We start from the raw sequence: 16,226 nt of genomic DNA, 5'->3' as shown, positions 1-16,226 counted from the left end.
TTGGTTTTTCAGCATTTTTGTGTATTTGAAGCCTTTCCAACAATTACTGTATGATTTTGAGATCCATCTTTTCACACTGAGGACAACTGAGGGACTCATATGCAACTATTACAGAAGTTTAAATGCTTGCTGATGTTGATGCTTTAGAAGGAAAAACAATGTATTAATAGCCAGGGGTGTAAACTTTTGAACGAATTGAGGATGTGTACATTTTTCTTATTTTTTTTATTTTTTATTTAGTATTTACCTTCAGAAGCTACAGAAAATATTTACATGTTTCCCAGAAGACAAAATAAGTTAATTTTACTCTGATCGTCAAATTCAAAAAAGTTTTCACCCCCAGCTTAATGAAGCATTACAGTCATTATTGGAAAGGGTTCAAATACACAAAAATGCTGAAAATCCAAAGAATTTGTAGGACCTAAAGGATTTTTCTGAAGAGCAGCGGGCAGTTTAACTGTTCAGGACAAACAAGGGACTCATAAACAACAACACTAAACAAACAAATAAAAAATAACTTGCATTTTGTATGATCCCTCTTATTTTGCTAAAATAATTACCATTTTGCAGATTTAGTATGCAAACTTTTGACTTCAACTGTATTTACCTTAAATAATATTCCGTAGTCATTTTTAAAGGAATAGTTTTACCCAAAAATGACATTGTACCATCCAAAATGTAGAATTCTTTTCTTCCTAAGCATAGATTTGGATACATTAATCATTGCATCATGTTTACCACTTGATCGTCCTCAGTGCATGAAAGACTCTAAACAGCTGATAAAAAAAAACAGTATCCACATGACCCTAGTCATCAATTAACGTCCTGTAAAGCAAAAAGCTGTGTTTATAATAAACAAATCCATCATTATGGTGTTTTAACTTCATTTAATCAGTAGAGAAATACGCACAGAATAAGCAACGTTTACAGGCAAAAACAGTTCTAAACAAACGTTTAGGTGGATTTTTATGTGAGAGGACAACAGAAACTCGATGGATTTGTTTCTCACAAACATGCTGCTTTTTACTTCACAAGATGTTCATTGATGGGCTAAAGTTGTGTGGATTGCTTGTGGATTATTGTGATGGTTTTATAAGATGTTTGAACTCTCATTCTGACGGCACCTATCCACTGCAGAGGATCCGTTGGTGAGCAAGTGATGAAAATTTGCTGAATTCCACCAAATCTGTTCTGATAAATAAACAAACTCATCTACATCTTGAATGCCCTAAACGTGAGTATGGCCTCAGCAAATTTTCATTTTTGGTGAACTATTCCTTTAAGTGTTTTATTACTTTTTTTTCAACACCAGATTTTCCATCTCAGAACAAAAACATAGCAGCAGATGACATGCCATGTGTTAAACACCAGATGTCAGCAAAGAAAGGCCAACTATCAACGCGGTGCACAAGTCAATGTTAAAAAATAACTTGAGGAGAATCTATGACTACGCATATACGGGGATACGGGATTGCCCAGACGTGTGAATGATGCTTTCATTTCCTTTAAAGTACTGAAATGCCCCCTATAGTGCCGAACTGGAGCGGTCCCAATAGCGACCATCTGCTCCACTTGGTTAACTGTACCATGGCAGTGGTGCATTCTCTCGACTATAGATTGAAACACAAGTGGAGGATGTTGCAGACCGCTCCACCCCTCCCACACAGCCTGTGTGTCGAGACCCAGCGCCTCTCCGCTCCATCTGAGTGATGAGAGACCGTTCAGTCGTTCTCCTCTGAACACACCCTACCCTCAGACGGGACACACCTGGGGAGAGGTCATATCAAAGCGGGAATTAATTCGACATGGCATATTTCAGCAGAGAACAGTGATGTTTCTGCGGGCTGCGTGGAAGAAAATACTGGAATGACTTGTGCGCGGAGGAAAACAGTGACGGACGACGTAAATATTTACATGCCCTTGTTCACAGCGGCACTGCTCGCCGTCGACTAAACTCACACAGAAACCTACATCGTGTGCCTATGAGAGACTGCGGAGGAACCGCGATGTTAACACGCACAAACCACGCCTGAAATAAAAATATAGGGGCGGAAAACGAATCATCCTCCAGTAGGATCGTGCTAGTATTCTGTTGAACCGGACTGTTAGAGTTTCTGGAGGTTTGCGGGACTGCTCTTCTTTAATCTGTGGTCATGCTGCAGGCATCATCAGATCTGTTCCCTACCTGAGGGAATCGAGGATTACTGGAGTTTTGACAGAGAATATAAATTATGACCTAGTTGGACTGAAGTACGAGTAGTTTGGAATGAAACACGCAGTGTTTTAGATGTTTGCCTTCCTATAAATAATTTTGCTTATGCAAACGGAGAATTTTAGAGAGTAAACAAATGAGGTTACACGAGTCAGCTGTGGAGGATGTAAAAGTTGAACGTTATGCGTGATAAACGACAGTTTTGGTCGGAAATTGGATGAGAAATGTGCGCAGTGGTCAACTTTTTAAGTAATTTTCTCAGCTTAATCGGTTCGTTTCGCGCTACCCAAACGGTTTTTGTCGGTTAACCGTCAAGACGGTTTAAACAAAACAAAACAACTTAGTGACATTTGTGATGTGATAAGACAGTAAGTGTTTTATTGATGCACAGAGCGGCTGTTGCTATGGTTACATACGCAGAGGCGATTATTTTAACTTTGTCGTTACAGAAACATTGTTTTAACGCTGTTGAGATGTATAAATACTACTGTAAAATACATTTCTAAGACCCCCAACTTTAATTTGGGGGGTTCATGCCTTAACTGAGGGGTCGTACATCCCCTGAAACACCCTGTGAATGAGCACTATGTGAAAAAGATTTTACCGAAATGCCATTCGATGCAAGTTTTTATCATTTTATTATATATATTCACATCTTAATGTAGGTATATTTTCTCTGTCAGGTGAGACATGACAGGTGTCAGGTAAGCAGAAGGACTTTTAAAACGCTGTTAACTGTATAGGAACGTTAATGCTTGTTTCTTATTTTCATTTGGTTCTTACAAAATGTAATCTCACGTACAATTAAAGGACTTTTAGTAGTTAAATGTGAACATTTTGAAAGTATGCCCAGTCTGGAGGCCTTATTCCAGGGTCAGACTCTATAACCAAACATGGGAGCGAAGCAAACAAAGGCCGCGGGACAGGAGGCAGGAGCGAGCCCTCAAAGCGCAGGATGGAAACGGACCCCCACGAAAGAGCGAGGAGACATCCTTACCTCTTTAATGGTGAGGTCAGGAGACAAACTGAGGAGCAGCGGGACTCCTCCTCCCTACCAGCGGCGCATCGGGATGATACAAGAGATGATGCTGATGGCAAAGCAGGGGAAACACGACGAAGCCACAGAGATGCTGAAGACTCTCCGGCAGGTACAAACACCACTTCATGTTTCTTGTACAGGTTAGCAGGGTTGCCAGGTTTTCACAACAAAACCTGCCCAATCGCTATTCAAAACTAGCCCAAAAATAACCCAATCGCTTTCTAAGGGGCTCCCTTGTTAAAAATCACATTCTGGGTGGTAAATATCAAGTTATTGGTGTCACTTCAACAGTGATAAAGTGAATTCCGCAGGAAAACAGTGTTGCGAGGACTTGGCAACACTGTAGGTTTGGTTAAAGCTCAAATAGAGTTCATTCTGATGAGTTCTTGTCCATCACAAGTTGAATGGCAGCCCTGTTATCCATTAGTGTAGCTGTCAACTTTTTCTCCATTTCTCAAACAGCACTTAAAGAGCTTTTATTCTGACTGCAAAGCTTGGGGCACCAGTCTTTTTATTAGAATCTCTCTGTGGTCGAAATAGTGAGAAGTAATGTCCAAATGGCAAGAAAACAGATTACAAATGTTCATGTTCACTCATTTATCTATATAAATTTGACTCTGCAGCTTTTTGTTTGCATGTTGGACCACCATGGGCCTCTCAGCTAGTAAACAGATGCCGTAAAGCATTGGACCCATTGGCCAGATTTGTAATCTGTCTTTGCTCCTGATGCAGAAATGACTCTTTGCTTCACAGCAGAGATAATCATATTGCAGTTGGGCTAAAATGTCAGTTGTATACTAGGACATAAACTCCTCCAAAACAAATCATTACAGGCGTATCTGAGATACAGCAAGACTCCTGCAGTAGTTTCCCAGCTCTACAGATTTCACAGAATTCGTGCTATTAAGACAGATGCCCGTTTTACAGTCCTGCGAACCTGTGAGAACAGACACAGCTCAAGCTGGCCGAAGAGTAATACTGCACTGCATAAACACCAACTGTTTACTTTGCGTCGTCATTATGGATGCTGTCAGTAAGTGCAATGCTCTGCTTTATAGCAAATGGCTATCTCAGATTGATAGTAACTCTTGTTTGTGTCAGTACCAGTCATATCAGGTTATATGCAGCAAGAACTCTTGCCTCTTGCCCCTATTACTATTTTTTGATCCAGCTTTCCTCAAGAGAAACGATCATCTTATAAACTGGAAGGTCATTTTAGCAGGTTGGCTGCACTTTGCTTCCATGGAGGATTTTCTGCATATGTGCAGCAGGGATCAAAAACCGAGTTAATGGAGATTTCTAATCCTCCATAGGTAGTATTAAATGAATCGTTGGCCAGTGACGAAGCAACAGGTGGCTGCGGAACAAACTGCAGGTCAGGATTTGTTCTCAAAAGGAAATTGTGAAAAAGAAGTGCACTTATGGAAATAATTTACTTAAGTGCTAAGAGAATGTAATGTTTTCGGACCCTTTACTGCATGTTATCTACAATTAGATTAGATTAGAAGTGTATTATAATTTAAATTTATATTAAATGCAGTTAATAACTTAGAGTTTTTTGACCCACTTATGAATTGAGTATATTTATATGTCATTTAATAATTAAGTCTCTTGTCTTTAAAAGTATGTAATGCAATTAAAAAAAAATTGCATGTCATGTATAGTATATTTGTATTTACACATTTGTTATGATGAATTAGCTACCTTGTCTCATGACGAAAAACTTACCTCTGGGAACATTTTTGCAATATACGAAATACATAGCAATAAGTACATATCACTACAACTTCCAAAAGAAATGAACACTAGAAGCAGTAAATCGAAAAACGATTTGTGATCGAAAAACGAGCTAAAACAGCATGATTGCGAATTTATACAATTGGCTAGGTTTAGGTGTAGTGCAGATAGTATATTATTTTAAAATGTCACAGAGCATTAGAGTTATAGCATCACTCAATGGACATTTCAAGTCAGAACGGCGGTGACACATACAAAACCAACGTTACATAAAAAGTACCACATTCATCTCTCCAGACAAAAAACAAACAAACACTCTTTTAGTGCCACTCAGTGGACATTTCACATCGAATATGGCACGAAATGGCGGTATGTATTTTGCATCTTGCAAAAAAGTCAGTATGTTTTCATCATGAGACCAGGTTGCAAATTTGCAATTTAGTGCATTTAAAAAATATAACATTTAAATGTTATAATAAATAACACATTACAGTTGTACTCAAAATTATAATCAAGTGCTTTGTAAGTGCTATATTGTTATACAACACATTAAAATAAGTGTACTTCTTTAAATCATGACAAAAGAGTACTTAAATGTAACCTCAACTTTTAATTTGAGGTTATTACAATGTGCTTTTTTAAAAAGTGTTTTTAAGTGTGTTTTTTTAGTGGCCTTTTATTTAAAGAGCTCACCCAAAACTGAAAATTCTATCATTAATTGCTCACCCTCATGTCGTTCCAAACCTGTAAGACCTTTGTTCATCTTCGGAACACAAATTAAGATATTTTTTATTAAATCCGATAGCTCTCTGACCCTTCACAGACAGCATGGGTCCTACCATGTTCAAGGTCCAGTAATGTACCAAGAACATCAACAAAACAGTCTATGTGACATTAGTAGTTCAGCCATAATTTTATGAAGCTACAAGAATAACAAAGGTCTTATGGGTTCGGAACAACATGAGGATGAGTAATTAATGACAGAAATGTCATTTTTGGGTGAACTGTCTCTTTAATTAATATGCCATTATTTCCAAGAATTTAAAAAATATATATACCCTTATGATTCACATTCAATACAATTAATTATACTTCTTTTTCACAGGGGGAAATTTTGACCTCAAGTAAATGTAAAATTGTTACTGAAATGCGTCTGCAGTGTACCCTGCAATGGGGGTTAAAGCACATAATGAGCAAGAGAGTCAAAGGACAGCGTCTCGTGTCCAGTGGTTACCAAGTGCACCTTGTTGCCCGGAAACCATGAAAATGGATGGGCCTTTGATTAAATGGAAATCGATTAATCAAGATTCTGCTCCATAGAGAGATGATAATGATAAACCAAGGCTTTTGCTCAGCTTTCACAGTTTAGTTCTGGGGTTTTATTGATGGAGGGGGTCTAGTGTTAGAGAAATTCATTAAGTTTATATGTAGTTACATCAAAATTTTTCTTTAGCAAAGACAGACCTTTGCTGAGCTTATTCATTTTGTCATACTAATGACGATTTGTTTTATTTACACCCACCCGTTTTCCGTTGGTTGGCTGTTGATTATTTAGCTCTGGCTGTAGAGCCCTCACCCCCACACGCATTTGCAATTTTTTAAATTGCTGATCCCCCTGCTTGCCCTTTTACTTTACAGGTTGCAAATGTTCGATAATGTAGATTAATTTTTCCTTCAATTTAGCTTGCTTTGCAGAGTTAAAGGATTTGTTTTCTATTATTCTGTGCTGACAATAAAGTCAATTTCCAGGCCCACATTTTATTGAGCTACATCAATAAATTATTTCAGTAACACAGATGCATACATTAGTGTGACAAAATATTATATGCAAATAAGCATTAAAGGGAAGGTTTGCTGAAAATGTACTCATCCTCAGGCCATCCAAGATTTGGTTTGCTTCTTCATCATAACAGATTTGGAGAAATTTAGCATTACATCATTTGCTCATCAATGGATCTTCTGCAGTGAATGGGTGCCGTCAGAACGAGAGTCCAAATAAAATAATAAAAACACCACAATAATCCACAAGTAATCCACATGTCTCCATTCCATCGGTTAAAGGATTAGTTCACTTCCAGACTAAAAAATTTCTGATAATTTACATACCCCCATGTCATCCAAGATGTTCATGTCTATCTTTCTTCAGCCGAAAAGAAATGAAGGTTTTTGAGGAAAAGATTTTAGGATTTTTCCAGTTTCAGTGCAGCTCCAAAGGCTCTACACAGTCCCAGTTGAGGAATAAGAGTCTTATCTAGTGAAACAATACGTAATTTTCTAAAATAATAAAAATGTATATACTTTTAAACCACAAATGCACTAGCTTGACTTCACACCTTAGTCACATTGGAAAGGTCACACGTGGAAATACCGATCCAGCATTTACAAAGTGAACGTGCATAGAAAGTCAAACACTCTTTACAAAAAAAGGTAAAACAGTGATGTTGAAAACCCTACCCTACCTTTTTAACCGAAGTACAATGACGTAGAATTAACCACACATGACCTTTCCAACATGATTACGTATTGGAAGATGAGCATTTGTGGTTAAAAAGTATATACATTTTTATTTTTTTTTTAGAAAATGACTGGTCGTTTCGCTAGATAAGACCCGTATTTCTCGGCTTAGATCATGTAGAGCTTTTTGAAGCTGCATTGAAACTGCAATTTGGACCTTTAACCTACTGAATCTTGGATAAAAATCTTGGAATGTTTTCCTCAAAAACTTTTAAGTTCTTTTTCACCTAGGAAAGAAAGATATACATCTTGGATGACATGGCAATAAATTATCAGGAAATTTTCATTCTGGAAGTGAACTAATCATTTAATGTCTAAGCAAAAAGCTGCATGTTTGTAATTAGCAAATCCATCATTAAGACGTTTTTAATTAAACTATTCCTAATATCCATAATATTACTTTCTCCAGTGACAAAGTTGTTCCATCTGAAACAGAAGAGAAATATGCTCCATTTATAAGCAGAATCGGTCTAAATCTGTTCTGTTAATGGATGTGAGAAAACAGGGGATGGACTTTTTCACAGGAGGGAGCATTGTTGTGGATTATGGAGTCATTTTTTTGGCCAGAAGTGACAGTTTAAAATTTAAAACGCCTTAATGATGGATTTAATCACAAACATGCAGCTTTTCACTTCAAAGGCTTTAAAGGAGTAGTTCACTTCCAGAACAAAAATTTGCAGATAATTTACTCACCCTCTTGTCATCCAAGATGTTCGTGTTCTTTCTTCAGTCGATAAGAAATGATGTTTCTTGAGGAAAACATTTCAGGATTTCTCTCCATATAATCAACTTAAATGGTGCCCCCAAGTTTGAACTTCCAAAATGCAGTTTAAATGCAGCTTCAAAGGGCTTTAAACGATCCAAGCTGAGGAAGAAGAGTCTTTTCTAGCAAAACAATTGGTCATTTTCGAAACAAACTGACCGTTTATGTACTTTTTAACCTCAAATGCTTGTCTTGTCTGTGTCTGCATTTCCGGTTCAAGACAGTTAGGGTATGTCGAAAAACTCCCATCTCGTTTTCTTCCCCAACTTCAAAATTGTCCTACATTGCTGCAGAAGTACCAACCCAGTGTTTACAAAGTGAACATGCAAAGAAGATCAAACGCCCTTTACAAAAAAAGGTAAAACGATTGTAGGACGAATTTGAAGTTGCAGAAGAAAACAAGATAGGAGTTTTTCGACATACCCTTACTGTATTGGCCCAGATTACACTGACTACTCATGCGCATCACAGAGATGAGACAAGATGAGCATTTGAGGTTAAAAAGTATATAAATTGTCAATTTGTTTCAAAAATAACCAATCGTTTCACTAGATAAGACTCTTCTTCCTCGGCTGGGATCATTTAGAGCCATGTGAAGCTGCATTTAAACTGCATTTTGGAAGCTCAAACTCGGGGCACCATTGAAGTCCACTATATGGAGAGAAATCCTGAAATGTTTTCCTCAAGAAACATAATTTCTTTATGACTGAAGAAAGAAAGACATGAACATCTTGGATGACAAAGGGGTGAGTAAATTATCTGTAAATTTTTGTTCTGGAAGTGAACTAATCCTTTAACTGATGGAGTCTATGGACTATTGTGGTGTTTTTATCACATGACTTCACCCATTCACTCCAGAGGATCCATTGGTGAGCAAGTGATGTGATGCTAAATTACTCCAATTTTGTTCTGATATTTGGTCTGAGGGTGAGTAATTTTCATTTTTGGGGTGAACTATTCCTTTAACTGTGATCTGCTGGGACCCTGTAGTTCTCATTCTGTTGACCTCTCTGTATTGTGTCTTTTTTTCCAGGATCTGGGAATGGAGTCAACCTCTCTGGACGATGTTCTCTACCGCTATGCCAGTTTCCGCAACCTGGTGGATCCCATTACCCATGACCTCATTATCAGCCTGGCCAAATATATTCACTGCCCAAAGACGGTATAGTGTTTTTGTGATTCGTGACTTACACATCAAAACACACGCACACACTTCACCATTTCTGCTCTATTTCTGTGCATTCCTTGCATGTTGTGTTACGTTAATATTTAATGAAAAGTGCCTTATAGCGCTGCCTGGATGGTGCAGCAGATATGAAATTGTACCATTTCAGTGCAGTGAGCATTAGGATGAATCCCAGTTGCTTAAGGATGTGTGAGTCTCTGTGTGAGGCAGAAGCAGAGATGAAGAGAGCGGAGAGGGTAGAGGCAGAGGGAGGTGTATTCGCGGATGAGTCACACACACTAAAGACCAGTCAGCCCTCTTTCAAGACTGCTGCTGCTGCTGCTGCACTTAATGAAGCAAGTCAGGCACTATATCACACCACTAACACCCTGCTCAGCTGCTATAGAGAGCTGCACTAACACCTGACCTCCACCAAAACAACAAGAATGCTGCCGATTGTTTTCTTTGCGCTGAGCTCATCATCTCTTCTCTAACAAAATGTGGTTGTGGTACTCTCATGAAATCTGTCAAGAACAAGTCCTGGTTTTATTTCACCCCAAAATCAAAAGACAGAAATATGAAATGATATTTTGTTTAAATAAAATGAAGTCTGTTTTTAGGATCATTGAGATTTTTTTGTGTTGCACCTTTAGTTTTATGTAAATTAAGTTAAAAATGTAAAAAATAAAAAATAAAAAAATGAATTCTTATTACTGTAATAGGAAAAAAAAAATCTCACCAAGCCTACATTTATATGATCTAAAATACAGCAAAAGCAGTAATATTGTTAAATATTTTTACTATTTGAAATAACTGCTTTCTAGTTGAATATATTTTAACCTGTAACTTATTCCTGTGATTTTTCAGCATCATTACTCCAGTCTTCAGTGTCACATGATCCTTCAAATATCATTCTAATATGCTGATTTTCTGTTCAAGAAACATTTTTTTTAAAGTATTATTAGCAATATTTTAAACAGTTGAGTACATTTATTCTGGATTTTTTGATTAATAGAAAGATCCAAAGATCAGCATTTTGGCTTTTTTTTTAGGAAAGAAATTATAGAAATTATTACTTTTATTTAGCAAGGATGCTTTAAATTGATTAAAATTGATGATGTTTTTTAGATAAATGTTGTTATTCTGAACTTTCTATTTATCCAAGAAACCTGAAAAGATTTATACTCAGCTGTTTTTAACATAATAATAATAATAATAATAATAAATGTTTTTTGAGCAGCAAATCAGCATATTAGAATGATTTCTAAAGACTAATATGACACTAAAGACTGAAGTAATGATGCTGAAAATTCAGCTTTGAAATCACAGAAATAAATTACACTTTAAAATATATTAAAATAGACAACAGTTATTTTACATAGGAAAAATATTTCAAAATGTTACAGTTTTTGCTGTACTTTGGATTAAATAAATGCAGGCTTGGTGAGCAGTAGAATTCTTAAGAAAAAATATTAAAAATCTTACTGTTCAAAAACGTTTGATGGGTAGTGTATATTATGTAGAGAATTTAATATATCACAGTAGTATCTATATTTTAATTAATTAGTTAATTATCTATGAATTATATATTTATTATTTATATTTTTAATCTAATTAAATATTAATTAATATGTCAGTAGTATCTATATTGTAAGTTAATTACCTCTAAATTATATATCTTTAATATTTACATTTTTTATTTAATTAAATATTCAATTAATATGTCAGTATCTATATTTTAAGTTAATTACCTCTGAATTATATATTTTTAATTTTTATATTTTTTATTTAATTATTTAATTGATATGTCAATATGATCTATATTTTAAGTTAATTAACTCTGAATTATATATCTTTAATATTTGTATTTTTAATTTAATAAAATATTGTGTGTATGTATATATATATATATATATATATATATATATATATATATATATATATATATATATATATATATATATATGCATTTCATTAATAATACATTACAATAAAGACATTTACATTGTTACAAAAGATGTCTATTTCTGAAAAACCACAAAAATATTAATCAGCACAACCGTTTGCAACAATTATAGTAATAAGAAATGTTTCTTCTGATTCTGAAGGATCATGTGACACTGAAATCTGGAGTAATGATGCTAAAAATTCAACTTTGCCAAAACTGGAATAAATGCATATATTGACACACAAATGTATCATTTATTTATTTAATTTCTTTCAATTTTATGATTTTATGGTGAAAAATGACCTGCACCTCCATCCATTTTCCAAACCTTATGGTAAGGCTGGAGCCTATCCCAGCATCCCAGGCCACAGGCGAGGGAAACACCCTCAACAGATGGCCAGTCCATGACCTGCACATTTATAAAAAAGTGAGAACTAGCCTCATAAATCTGCATATGCAATAACTTTAACTAAGCAGACCTAACGAAATGTCAACTAAAAGTGTGGAGACTGAGAGTTTGCACAAGTGCATAAGGTGACATTTTCTCTAAGTGTTGTTATTGTAATTGTAAGTAGCGATGGAGGAAGACAGAGTAGAGACACGCTCAGTGATGTGACGAAAGGAAAGCTGGGCTGTCTGTTACACTCTCAGAGCTGTCAGAGCCCGCTGGGTGTATGATTACATTGCCAGGGGACCTACTGTCTGTCTGCAGGGGGATCCGCACTAGAGATGACCAGCCATGTGGCACTGTTAATGTCACCGTCAGCAGCCCATAGGCTTTACTAACACATAGGGTGTGTTTGCCAGACATCTCAATATCCACAGATATAGTTCTATCTCTGATCCTCTGCAGAGGTCAAGGCCTGGTGCAGCGAAGAGATGTGATGGCCCGGATTGATTTACATATTGATGTTTCCGGTGCGGATACAAACACCTGAGCACAGACAAAGTGTCCTTGATGAAATGCTGTGTTACTGTTAGCTTGGATAGCTTCTTGATAAAAACAAATGTCATTTGGCCCAGTGTAAGAGCTATAAAAATGTGTTCCCGGTATTGTGAATTTTATAGCTGACTCTGCATGTTGAGACATTTTTGTTGATTCTTAGTTGGAGCCACAGAACAGACAAGTGCTAGTACTTGACACTACAGGTAATTGGTAATCTAGTCATGTATGAGCAGTGCCCTCTCATTCACTGATGTGCACTGAACCTCATTTATTACCTGAAGCAAATCAATGTAATTCTAGTAATAAACCTCTGTACGTTTCAGTTGTGATTAACATGACACAACAAAATTACTGTTAATGCACAATAAAAATAAATCTCATAACCAGGATTTCACCTTTGCAGCTCAAAATAATGAATTGAATTGTGTTCTGATATTACAGCAAGTGTTGTTTTAATATTATTTATAAGTATTTTAGTATTTTAAATTAGATTTCAGTAAAATATTTTCAGTTTTCTTTTTTAAGTTTCACATTAAGTTTTAGTAATTTATATGATTTTTGTTATTAGTTTTGTTCCTTTAAAAGAAATAGTTCACACAAAAATGAAAATCACCCCACGATTTACTCACTCTCAAGCTATCCTAGGTGTATATGATTTTTTTCTTTCAGACGAATACAATTGGAGTTAAATAAAAAAAAAATGCCCTGGCTCTTCCGAGATTTATAATGGCAGTGAATGAGTGTTAAGATTTTAAATTTAAATAAAGTGCACCTATCCATCATAAAAAGTGCTCCACACGACTCTGGGGGGTTAATACATTTAAAACTTTATAAACCCTAACCTCTAGCTTCTGCTAACTGACGTACATGTGAAACACAAGAAAATGGCATTACAGAGGTTGACGTAGTATGCAGGCAAACGTGACGAATGCGAAAGCGCAGAGGAGAGAGTAAAACAAAAACATTGGTCACAAATTAAGGAAAAATTAGGATTTTTAAAGAGAAATGTCATAGGATTTCAAAGCCAAGAGAAGACAAGGTTTTCCTTTGCTGTAAACAAAACTTGTTTCTCGTGGAGCATATTCACCGGAGCCTGCGTCCTAAATGTGTACAACAGTTACCATTTTTCTTAAATGCATTGATTCACTTCAAAAGGCCTTCATTAACCCCCTGGAGCCATGTGGAGTACTTTTTATGATGAATGGATGCACTTTATTGGACTTCAAATCTCAGCACCCATTCACTGTCATTATAAAGCTTGGAAGAGCCAGGACATTTTTAAATATATCTCTGATTGTATTCGTCTGAAAGAAGAAAGTCATATACATCTAGGATGGCTTGAGAGTGAGTAAGTAATAGGGTCATTTCAATTTTGGGGTGCACTATCCCTTTAATACTTCTATTTAATTGCAGATTTTAGTTTTAGTCATTTTATTTCCTAAGTTTAAACTTATTTTATCTGCCAAGGCAACATTATAAGTTTTAGTTTCTCCAATTAACATTTATATTTATATTTTATTTTATTTCTGCTTTATTTATATTAAACAAAATGGTTTGTAACTGATCACAACATGTTGCATATTTTTTTAGGAATGAACATTATATTTGTTCCATATTAGAGACATTTGTTTTACTTTTTAGTTATTAATAGTTTTGAATTTTTAGTTAAATTCATTGGTTTTAATTGGTATTGGATATTTCATTATTTTTATATTTAGTTTACCACTATTCATAGTTGAATTTATATAGTTTATTATTAACAATATTAAATACTCATTTTCATATTACATTTCGAATTCTAAATGTACAAAATAGTATAGAGTTTTAAAGGCGACACTGGATGCAAAATTCACTTTTACATGGTGTTTATGAAGTTTAAATGTTCAAGCCGTTTTGATTTTCTGAGCAGTATGTAATCATATTGCTCAGGCTCCACCCACAAACACTGACAGACTGTCCCATATTATCATCTTTTCCCTCTCAGCCAATTGTACACTGCCTGTCATTTTCTTCGCACTCAGCTGTAGCGACAACAGTGTTTAGTAAGCAATGCAGGTGTTTTGTAGTTGAATGTAAAAGTGAACATAAGAGCCACTGAGGATACAGTGAATTAGTTTTGTTTTTGATGGTAATGCGACACCAAATATACAAAAAAAAACAGAAGAGAGGGTGAGCAGTAGCTCATTATCATTTAAAGAGACATGGGCCGAAACGGGTCGCTGTGAACAGAGCTTTTTTGACAAGGTAAAAAGGGTGTTGTTTTACATGACAATTGAGGAATTTTAACCAAAGTATGTTGCAGACATTTCATTAAGAACCTAAAGAAACATACCAACTTGTGAGAAAATTAGCATCCGATGTCTTCTTTAATATTTATTAGCCATCTATTGGTTATCATCCAGAAATGTTATATCAGTGCATTAGATTTAATTATTGGCAGCACTGCAGGAATATGCAGTGCTTTTCTTTTTTGGTAACTTATGTGTTTCTGTCTAGAGGAGTGTGGCAGTTACTGGCAGTGTGTGTGAGTGTTCATGTCTCTCTGCAAATTGGATTGCTTCAGGCAGTGATGAATGTGAATAAAAATAATAAAGCTTTCCAGAGATGACCATGCAATACATCAATTTGTTGCTAATGCATTACATCCTAATGCATTTGACCAAATCACACACATACACACTCGCTAACCTCAGATGACCTAATGATAGAGCCGGATTGTGTTTGTGACATGTCCGTCGTCTATATAGCTTTTCTTCCTCTGTCATCATAAATGTCAAAAACATTTGTATTTTACCTTGAGGGCTCAGATACCCTGATCTTCTGCCAGTTCCCATTAACCTGCTGTGTGTTACAGCTTGATTGATGTGATCTCTCTCTCTGTCTTTGTCAGGAGGGAGATGCTTTGGGTGCCATGGAGAAGGTGTGCCGTCAGCTGACCTACCACCTGAGCCCACACTCCCAGTGGAGACGGCAGGGGCTGCTGAAGAGGAAGCCACAGGCCTGGTGAGAAAGCAGAGCTGACAAGCAGAGAGGAGGCCTCAGATTTTAGGCAGAGAGGGCATATGCTGCCTTACTTTCCTCAGTACAAAGATAGGGTTTTTTATACCTCAGTTTACAGCGTTTCTCTTCTGGTTTAGTCTTGACTTATCTTTCTTCTCAGGTTTCCCATGGGTATGGAAAACCTGGTAATAATTTAACCCTTTAACTGTCACTGTCCCGTATATGTATATGTATGCAAAAAGACTTTCTTCATTGCCTTTTTCCCTATCACGCTTTAGAAATCATAAGAAATTACATTTCAATTGAAAACTTCAAATCTCAGAATTCGTCATTTGAAAACCATTTTAAAATCTGACATTGCATTACCATGGAAATTGCACATTACAAAATGTTTTCATTCCTGAATTACAAAAATTTAACTGGATATTTCTAGTCAATATACACTACCAGTCAAAAGTTTTTAAACAGTAAGATTTTTTGTTTTTTATAGAAGTCTCTTCTGCTCACCAAGCTTGTATTTATTGATCCAAAGTACAGCAAAAACAATAACATTTTGAAATATTTTTACTATTTAAAATAACTGTTTTCTATTTGAATATATTTTAAATGTAATTTATTCTTGTGATTTCAACTGAATTTGTAGCATCATTACTTAAGTCACATGATCCTTCAGAAATCATTCAAAAATTCTGATTTGCTGCTAAAAAGAAATATTACTGTTATGTTGAAAACAGCTGAGTAGAATTTTTTCAGGTTTCTTTGATGAATAGAAAGTTCAGAAAACAGCATTTATCTGAAATTGAAATATTTTGTCTTTTTGTCTTTATCATTATTTTTGATCAATTGAAAGCGTCCTTGCTAAAAAAAAAAATATGAATTCCTTTTCCTGTCAATTCTGATCT

General features: G+C 35.6%; 1 protein-coding gene across 1 annotated transcript; it reads left to right on the top strand.

Annotated features, from left to right (window-relative positions):
- The first annotated feature begins 2,737 nt into the window (after window positions 1-2,737).
- On the top strand, window positions 2,738-15,521 carry LOC141284325 (leucine-rich repeat-containing protein 75A-like). The gene is made up of 4 exons (XM_073817330.1): window positions 2,738-3,360; window positions 9,299-9,427; window positions 15,215-15,327; window positions 15,485-15,521. The coding sequence occupies exons 1-4, from the start codon at window positions 3,106-3,108 to the stop codon at window positions 15,519-15,521; spliced, it is 534 nt and encodes a 177-aa protein (XP_073673431.1). The 5' UTR covers window positions 2,738-3,105.
- Window positions 15,522-16,226: the final 705 nt, after the last annotated feature.

Source organism: Garra rufa, chromosome 14 (genome assembly GCF_049309525.1).
Source record: "Garra rufa chromosome 14, GarRuf1.0, whole genome shotgun sequence".
Classification (NCBI taxonomy): Eukaryota; Metazoa; Chordata; class Actinopteri; order Cypriniformes; family Cyprinidae; genus Garra; species Garra rufa.
This window is presented reverse-complemented; position numbering and strand designations above follow the sequence as displayed.

Bases quoted from the DNA above. Each gene is read 5' to 3' on its own strand.
- LOC141284325 (XM_073817330.1), top strand. From the start codon at position 3,106: ATGGGAGCGAAGCAAACAAAGGCCGCGGGACAGGAGGCAGGAGCGAGC. The intron at 3,361-9,298 runs GTACAAACACCA...CTTTTTTTCCAG, and splicing joins TGCTGAAGACTCTCCGGCAG to GATCTGGGAATGGAGTCAAC. The intron at 15,328-15,484 runs GTGAGAAAGCAG...CTTTCTTCTCAG, and splicing joins AAGAGGAAGCCACAGGCCTG to GTTTCCCATGGGTATGGAAA.